This window comes from Physeter macrocephalus, chromosome 13 (genome assembly GCF_002837175.3).
Source record: "Physeter macrocephalus isolate SW-GA chromosome 13, ASM283717v5, whole genome shotgun sequence".
Lineage (NCBI taxonomy): Eukaryota > Metazoa > Chordata > Mammalia > Artiodactyla > Physeteridae > Physeter > Physeter macrocephalus.
The window spans coordinates 86,327,071-86,335,604 of record NC_041226.1 but is presented as its reverse complement, the minus strand read 5'-3'; the positions used below and the strand labels follow the sequence as shown (position 1 = coordinate 86,335,604).

The following is an 8,534-nucleotide window of genomic DNA, read 5'->3' as shown; positions in this document are numbered from 1 at the left end:
CGCGCGGGGCACCGCGAGAGTTGTAGTCCCTGGCGTCGGTGGGCGCCGCGCATGCGTGGGCTGGGCCGATGCTCCTCCGGGAGGCTGCGGAGGCAGCAGGATCGGCTGCGGCGACGCCCGGTGTTTTTTTTTTTTTTTTTGCTGCAAAGGACAGAAGCAACTCAATATCGCAACTGGCTGCGGGAGTCTCCAGACGCCGGGCGGCCTCCGGGAAGGTTCCCTCCAGACACACCTCCGCTGCCTGGGGCCGTCGGAATGATCTCCCGGGACTGCAGGGCCGGGGTGGGGACGTGGGCCAGCGCCCGCACTGGCAAGTCAGACTCCTGAGCCCTGTGACCCGGGTCGGAAGTTGGAACGGGTTCAGCCTCCTCGCGTGCGGTCACCCCGAGAGGGCGCCGTCACCTCTGCGCCTGCCCCTCGTGCTCCGCCCCTGCCTCTACCTCCCGGGTCCTACGCCTCTTGCCTGGGCACAACCTTAGCGCCGCCTCGGCTCACCCCCACTCCAGCCCAGCCTCCACGCTGGCCACCCGAGTGTCCTGACACTGCCCTGATCGTGTCACCCACCCACTCCCCCGCTAGAGCCTTCAATGCTGCCTCCAGCACAAGTTCCTGGCCTCCTCAACCTTCCCAGTACATGGTGGGCAGGTCATGCAATGACTTTTTAGACTCAGCACTCGACAGGCTGTGAGCCAAGAAGACAGAGGCCCTGTCTGCTGGATTCCACCTGTACCCCCAGTACCTGGCACAGAGAAGGCAAACACCGACCTGTTCCAACCGCATGTTTCCCCAAGGCATCAAGTCTGTCTTTGCAGGTCTAGCTCCTAGTGCATTGTGAGCACTCCATGAATATTTGATGACGCTGAAATATGATGCAGGAGAGACTAATGTGCAGACATCAGGCGAAGTCACTGTTTATGTAACTTCAGAGTCCTTAACCCACCTCAGGAAGGGTTACAGGATGGTTCTTCTGATGGGGGGGAGAGGGTACAAGGGAACTTGGGCCTCCTGAGCCCTGTGGACCTGGACAGAGGGAAGCTGAGGAAGGAGCGGCTGGATGGGCATGAGAAAGCCACCCCCTACCTGAGAGGAACTTACACAGAAGCTCCAAACAGGGAGGGCCATTCACACATTCACCACGGTGGAGGCAAGTTTAGGCACTTGGCTCTGGGTTTAGAGTTGGGTTCAAACCTTGCCTCTGCCGAGTGACCTCGGGCAGTGATGTGATCGTGGTGTTTCCTTACTTCCCAAATGTTATGGGGGAAGTGTTATGACTTCGTGGAATTAACATGTGTGAGTGGAGCTTGAGGAATCTGATGGTGGGCCGAGGTTCAGCAACAGACCACAAGAGAAACCGAAGTAGAGAAGTTTATTACTCACAGGTCTTGGAGGAGGTACAGGGCATGCCTCAAGGGGCCACACAGGAGGTCAAGGCAGAGTGCAGACAGAGAGGCAGGCCCTGGGGCATATTCCTTTATCAGGGTCTGTGGGTGGAGTGCTTTGGGGTTCCCAGGCTAGGACTGGATTGGTTAATTCAAGCCGAGAGAGTGGGGTTTTGGAAAGGTCCACGGGGGTCTTATCTCAGGGGCGCATAAGGCATACAGGCAGGGGAGACCGTTGATCACGGGAGCACACGTTGGCTGGCGACTCCACAGGCTGCTGTCTGGGGCGTGCGCGTGTATGAAGGGACGTGCTGTCAGCGTGAGGCTTCTGCAGGCCGCTTAGCCATACAAACTGGATGCCAGGGCAGCAGTACCATGGAATAGCTTAGCTAAACTCTCAACAGGGAAATACCACGGTGAGGCTTCCATGCCAGAAGGCACACACACGGCCTGGTGTAAGGCCTGGCGCAGAGCGGGCGCTGGGTGCCTGTTATGTGTTTTCTTCATTTGTGTATTTGTCTATTTGGCATCCAGGCCTCACGGGGCCAATTATATTAACTATATTTTCTTATTTTCTGTATTCTTTTCTTTTTTAATGCTGACACCTTTTCCTGGGGGTGGGCCGTGCCACGCGGCTTATGGGATCTCAGTTCCCCGACTAGGGATCGAACCCAGGCCCTCGGCAGTGAAAGCGCGGAGTCCTAACCACTGGACCACCAGGGAATTCCCGTTATTTTTTGTATTCTTGATGCTGTGGCATCTGGGGGCTTCCCCCCAAGGCCAGCCACTTCTTAGGGATAGCAAAGGGAGCCCATCTTTCCCACGCACACCAGCCAATGCCCAACCACCTCTCATCTAACCCTACACACTCCCACCAGGCCCCAGGCCCAGACACCCCCCTAGACCGTCCACTCCACCCTGTGCCTGGCTGACTCTTCCCACCATCCCTTCCCCAAGGATGCTCCAGCCCCTCCCCAGCTGGACCAGGCTAGCCCCGTCAGTGTTCTCTGCAGCCCCGGAAAGCATGGAACACAGCTGCAATCATGTAGCAGATTCTGCAATCATGGGCTTGATATTTGTCCCTAGAGCTGAGCCCTTTGAGGGCAGGGCGGTGGCTGGTTCGTGTTGCCAAATCTCTCTGCCAGGCACAGGAAGCACCTGTTGTTGCTGAATGAGCAATGGGGTTGAGACTCACAGGTTTGGCTTTCTCAGAACCAGGTGAGGCAGAACGCTGGGATTCTCTGCGCCCATCTGTACCATCCCCCCACCAGGTCAAGTTCACAGGAGCACAGGAAACACAGCTTTCCAACATGGCCCTCCTCCCCCAATCCCCTTAGCCAGCCCCACCGCCTGCAAAAATGTCAGTTCATTCCCCTCAGGTCTTTAAGCTTTTGCTGAACACAAGCGGGTGCTCAGCACTTAAAGAGTTGACCAGGTGCCCTCGTTTTAAGAGTATTTGTTGCCATTTTCCCAATCACGGGTGTAACCCATGCTCATTGCAGAAAATGTATACGCACAAACACACACACAGATAAAACTAACATCAGCCATAACCCCTCACCCAGGGAAAACCGTGGTTTTGTATTCTGGTGTTTGCTTTTCTGGTCTGACATGGCCATGGCTAGATAGTGCAAAGTCAAACAAGGTTTGGTACATATCTCGAATAGCAGTAAAGCCTCACACAATCCGTCAAAAGGGCAGAAATAGCAGGAGTAAACCCGTGAATAACCAAAGTGGCAGTTAGTAAAAGTCGATTGTGCAAAAGACAGTTCTTGAACCGAGAGCTCTCAAAACATGGACTAAGCCTCAGGGTACGTTGTTATAAAGCAGCTCGTGTAGTGAGGAGGCAGTGACTGTTTATTCTTCACCATGATTGGTTATAATATTAGGAGTTTCTTAAATGATGGGGAATTGGTTACCTCATACCAATTTGGGGAAACAGTTTCATTTGTGCTTATGATTTCCAGAGGCAGAAGGAAGGAATGACCCCGGCCAAGTTACTCTTGCAAAATAAGCTAAATTAAACTTTATGTGTACAGGTAAACTGTCACCGAACCAAACCAGGGTCTGTTTGCCTGCGCACAGCAAAGCCAATCTACTGACACTGGGTTGCAGGTGAAGGAAAATAGAGCGTTTACTGCAGGTGCCAAGCAAGGAGTCCAGGGCAGCTAGTGCTTAAAAGGCCCAAACTCTCCAATGGCTTTCAGGGAAGGTTTTTAAAGACAGGGTGAGGGAGGGGGGCTGTGGGGTGTGTGATCAGCTGGTGGGCCTTCTTCTGATTGCTTGGTGGTGAGGTCATCGGGAGTCAACATCATCCGCCTTCTGGTTCCAACCGGTCTGGGGTCTACGTGCTTGGGGGCAGCGTGCGGTTAACTTCTTCCACCTCGTCAGGGTTTCAGTATCTGCAAAACAGCTCAAGGGACATGGCTCAGAATATTAACTGTAGCCCTTGAGGAGGAACTAAAGGTCCTTGACTTTGTTTAATGGCTAAGCTATTATTTTGTTTTGCTTGACTGTTTTCCTTTCTGCATTTTCTCACTTCTCTGATTAAATTTGCTCTTTGGAACTTGGGGAAGGCCTCGGAAGCTGACGTTTTTCTACAGCCAAGACGCAGGTGGAGGACATGGCGGGGTTGGTGGGCGGGGGGTGTCTTCTTTGGGAAGGCCCCGTAGGGTCCTGCTCGGTTACAAAACTGGTTTTGCCTGCTCAGGCAACTTTCAAGGCTGGTCTTCGTTTGCTTTTTACTTTAACAAACCCATTTTCCTGATGGGGAAGTTGAGGAGCAGAGAGATTACATGGCTCGCCCAAGGCTTGCGGCTGCAAACGGACCTCCAATCAAGATAGCTGAGCTAGCGTGTTTGCACAGATACACGCTCCAGACACGGAGGAATGCATCGTCGTCCCGTTCCAAGACAAGAAAGGTAAAAACGGTATCCAGGCCCTTGAGAGAAGAAGGTCCTCGTTGCCATGTGCCCATAAAGGAGCCGGGAGCAGATTGTGCCTTGAGGGGCGGGAGTCTAAGCCACAGCCCCACGCACAGCAGCAGGGTTCTGGAACTGGCCCTCTGCATTCCGCGGGAGCCTGAAAGGGCCTGTGATTTTGTGAAACTGAAGCAAACTGCTACCCCAATGGCTCTGAGTAGAGTCCTCTCCCAGAAAGTGGAACGCTGGGCCTGACAGCGCGTGGGCCACCTACATGGTGCAGAAACCCCAAGTGGAGAAATAAAAGATGGTCCACAGCCAGTGACTTCCTTAGAAGCCACCTGCCTCATACCCCAGGGCACACGTGCGGTACACACAGAGCGCCTTTAGAAGTTAACTCCTGCTGACCATGAAATCGAGCTGCTGCTGGAGGCCACGAGGAAAGCCCGTCCTGTGCAGCGGTCAGCAGGTGTGGCAAACGGGCTGAATCGCGTCTAAGAAACTACAGTGATTTCAGGAGGATTTAGAACCGGGTCTGTAAAAGTGTTTGAAAACATGGCAACTGAATGCAACACATAATCCTGGACTGGATTCTGTCCCGGCAAAAAATGCGCTGGAAAAGGCATTGTCGGCTCATTTGTCCCGTTCTTGCAACTTGTCTCTGAGCTTGAAATTATTTTCCAAGAAAAAGTTTTAGAAACCATTTGAAGAGAAAGCACGTGGGGTAGTGCATCACCACAGAAAAGACATTACGAAAAACAGGCAGGTTTTAAAAGAACCAAAGGAAAATTCTCACCGTGAAAAGCAAAGGCATCAAGACGCTTTGCATCTTGAGCCCCCGCAGCTGTGGTTTGTCCGAGGTTTTTCTCTCGTGTGATTGAATTTATGGATTCTTGGAAGGGATATACGACATCAGAGCTTCAAAATACCTGCATCACCTCTGTTTCCTCCTGGTTACTTTTCCCATTTGTTTATCTCTGTCTCTTTTAATGGGATTTTTTTCTTCCCATCTAAGGTGGATGACCCCTGTCCCTGTTGATATTTTAGAGCAGGGGACTCGAAAGACGGTTAGAAGTTCTGAGTGTGTGGGTGAGGTTTGTTTGGCTGGGTACATTCATTGAGGAAACCCTGATATTTCTATACGTCTGTCGGTCTTTTCTCTGGGGCTGGTCATAATCCCAGGAGAGACTTCTTCCAGTCTTCTGCCACAGGGATGAAGTCCCGACTGCTGGCTTTGTGCGAGCACAGGAAATGGGCACCACAGCAGTTGTTTTAGAACTGAGACCAACAAAATATTCTTTTCAGGGAGGAGTATTTTGTCACTGACATTGTTTAGAATTACTGTCCCATGGTGATTAAAAGCAGAGCAGCTTTTAGCCAGTTTTATTACTGTCTTCAAACAAGGCACCCCCTTGTTGCCCGCACCCACCCAGGGTGGCCCCCTTCCACCCTGCTGCCCGCGGTGTGTAACACCCTCCTCCTCCTCTTCCTCCTCCTCCTCGGGCTAAGCTCTGGGTTGTGTCACTCCCTCCGGGTGAGCTTTTGCCTCTTCCATCATCACCAAAGCCAGCTCCCTGCATTAAAGGTCCCGTTTCTTTTAAATACTCCAGGTGGTTCCTGCTTTCCCAGTTGGATCCTGACTGCCCCAGAATCACGTGCTGCTTTTTCTTGTCTGGAGACTCTCTCTCATGGTGGGTTGTTGGCCTGTGCGTTTTGCCTTTGGGGGTTGTGCACTTATGCTTAGGGGGGCTTTTTCTGTGGGAATCGTGTCGTCTCGGACGGGGGTTGTCCCACCAGAGCAGTTTTGCTTGGGAGAAATCCCAATGCTCTTTCCTGGAGCCGCTTTTTTTTTTTTAAATGTCGATTTTTAAAGTCGGGGTTTCTGGACCACAACAACGGGCTGAACTTGAACCCCAGACGCATGTGAGGAATCGGCCTATGGTGACAATTCCCAGGGAGACTTTGTTTCCTCATCCAGAACCTAGTCTGGGTCAGACCAGCCTCCTTGTCTCCTCCGTGAGCCACGGGCAGGTTTTATTTTGAGTTCATCGCTCTTCATCCCAGTTCCCTGCTTCACAGACCCAAGGTTTCATCTCCTGTCCACATCTGGGAGTAAAACTTAAGCCTAGAACAGCTTCAGAGACCACTAACCCGCCACAATGCACGGACAGCACCCGCCTCCATCCCCTCCAGGCTGTGTCGGTGTCCGCTCTTCCTGGGTCCCTGGGGATCTCCCTTACTATCTTGGGAGCTCAGCCGTGAGTTTGAGTTTAAATTGCCGTCTGGCTTGCCTGCGTAGTCTAGCATTTCTCGGTGTTTGGAGTGAGACCTGCTTTGAGTTCTCCAGTCTGGTAAGTTTCAGGGACTAGAAGCCTCACACACATTGTTTTAAAACCCAGGAGATTTCATATGACGATCCGTATTTCTGGCTTGTCTTGCTGGGCAAAATAAAAGGGAGGATTCGGCAACTCGGATCCCCAAGGCCTTTGCTGGCCACAAATGCATCCAGCCGTGCTCTCCGGCTTGCCCCAGTCTCCCCCTGCCCTTTCCCAGTTGGGCCTGGGCTGCGCCCCTCCTCCCACCCGCCTCCAGCTCGGCTTCCTCCCCGGGGGGCCGCCGGGCGCCCGCAGGTTCGGGCCCCAGCGCCGGGGCGCGCGTGGAGCCGCCTGTTGACGCAGCCGCGGGCAATCCAGGCCGTCAATGATTAACCGGCCGCGCTGCTGGCACCAGGAAACCCGAGCCGCCCGCGAAAGCGGAGCCGGGCCCGACGGCGGCGGCGGCGGCGGCGGCGGCGGCGGGAGGCGCCGGGCGCGGGAGGCGTGCAGCCCAGCTGGCCTCGCCATGGACGCAGGTAAGGGCGGCAGGCCCGGTGCGCGCCCCCGGGGGTCCCGTCTCCCGGGGAAGGCGAGGGCGACCCCGTCCCGGGCCCCGAGGCTGGCGTGTGCCCTGGGACGCCTCTCCCTCCCACCCGGAACTGAGGGGCCCGGAGGCCGCTGCGGGGAGTTCGGGCACCTTGGCCGCAGCCCCCTCCGCCGGGGAGGGGCAGCCCTCGGGCGGGCAGCGGGTGCCCGGCAGTGGCGATGTGGGGGGCACGTTCCCCTGCCTCCCCCACGCCCCGTCCTTCCTCTAATGACTGTTCACCGGACAAAGGTGGTGAACGGGCTAGGCTGCAGTCCTTGGAGCGGGGAAGGGGGCCGCCCTGGCGAGGGGGGCAGAGACAGGACCAGGGAGGGGGGAGAGAGCCGGGAAGAGATGGCAGGAGACCCCGCAGACTGAACCGGGGACCGTGCTCGGTAGCCGCGCAGACGGGGTGCGGGGCGCGGGGAGGCTCAGCCCGGCAACCCCGGCGGCCCCGCGGCGCAGCCACAGCCCCGGGCGGGGCGGGGGGCGGTGAACCGAGACCCCGGCCTTGCCCTCGGGAGTCCCGGGCTGGCCGGGCAGGGGGTGGTGGTGACGGCGGCGGGACCCGGGGCGGCAGGCGGGGCGGAGTCCGCCTGACCCACCGCCCCCGCGAACCTGGGGCGGGGCGCACCTAGATTTCTTCTGCAAGGGGCTCCCGAGGGGTTGCTGCTGCGAGTGGGGAGCGGCCCCGCCTGACTTCATGTGCCGCCAGCACCCCGGGCCCTCGAGCACCTCCCACCAAGCTCCCGGCCCCCCTTTCCGTCTGGAATGTCCCGCCGAGGCTCGGGTGTCGAGAACCCGAGAACCCGAGGCCACGGCCGGGCGGCCCCGCCAGCAAATTTGTTTATTCTGCAGCCCTATCTCCGCGTCATCGGGCCAGGTATTTACCCAGGCGGCCCGGGTAGCTGCGGGTTTTGTTATGATAACTGGGGCAGGGGCTCGGCGTCTCCCCGGGGCACTCCCGTGCCAGCATCCGAGGGGGCGCCTCCTAGGCTCAGGTTACCTGCTGGGAGCCTCGGTGCTCTCACCTGTGAAACGGGATAATAAGACACACCTGAGGCTGACCTGAGCTACTGTAAGGAAGCTCTCAGAACAGAGCCTGAGCCTGTGTCCACTGTTACTATTTTTATTATCTTATTTTAATTAATTTATTTATTTTTGGCTGCCCTGGGTCTTTGTTGCTGCCCGTGGGCTTTCGCTCGAGCAGGGGCTACTCTTCGTTGCGGTGCGCGGGCTTCTCACTGCGGTGGCTTCTCTTGCTGCGGAGCACGGGCTCTAGGCGCGCGGGCTTCCGTGGTTGTGGCTCGCGGGCTCTAGAGCGCAGGCTCAGTAG

The 8,534-nt window shown here is 56.2% G+C and overlaps 1 protein-coding gene across 2 annotated transcripts in view; it reads left to right on the top strand.

The window, feature by feature from the left end:
• The first annotated feature begins 7,000 nt into the window (after positions 1 to 7,000).
• The window catches only part of PRRT1B (proline rich transmembrane protein 1B), a 28,551-nt gene continuing 27,017 nt past the window's right edge, over positions 7,001 to 8,534 (top strand). The window contains exon 1 of one of the 2 annotated variants that reach the window (XM_024126204.3): positions 7,001 to 7,151. In XM_024126204.3, the coding sequence (XP_023981972.1) occupies positions 7,001 to 7,151 (151 nt within the window). Of the gene's footprint in view, positions 7,152 to 7,822; positions 8,082 to 8,534 lie in introns of those variants that run through there. The other variant, XM_028497750.2, reaches the window with a different exon arrangement.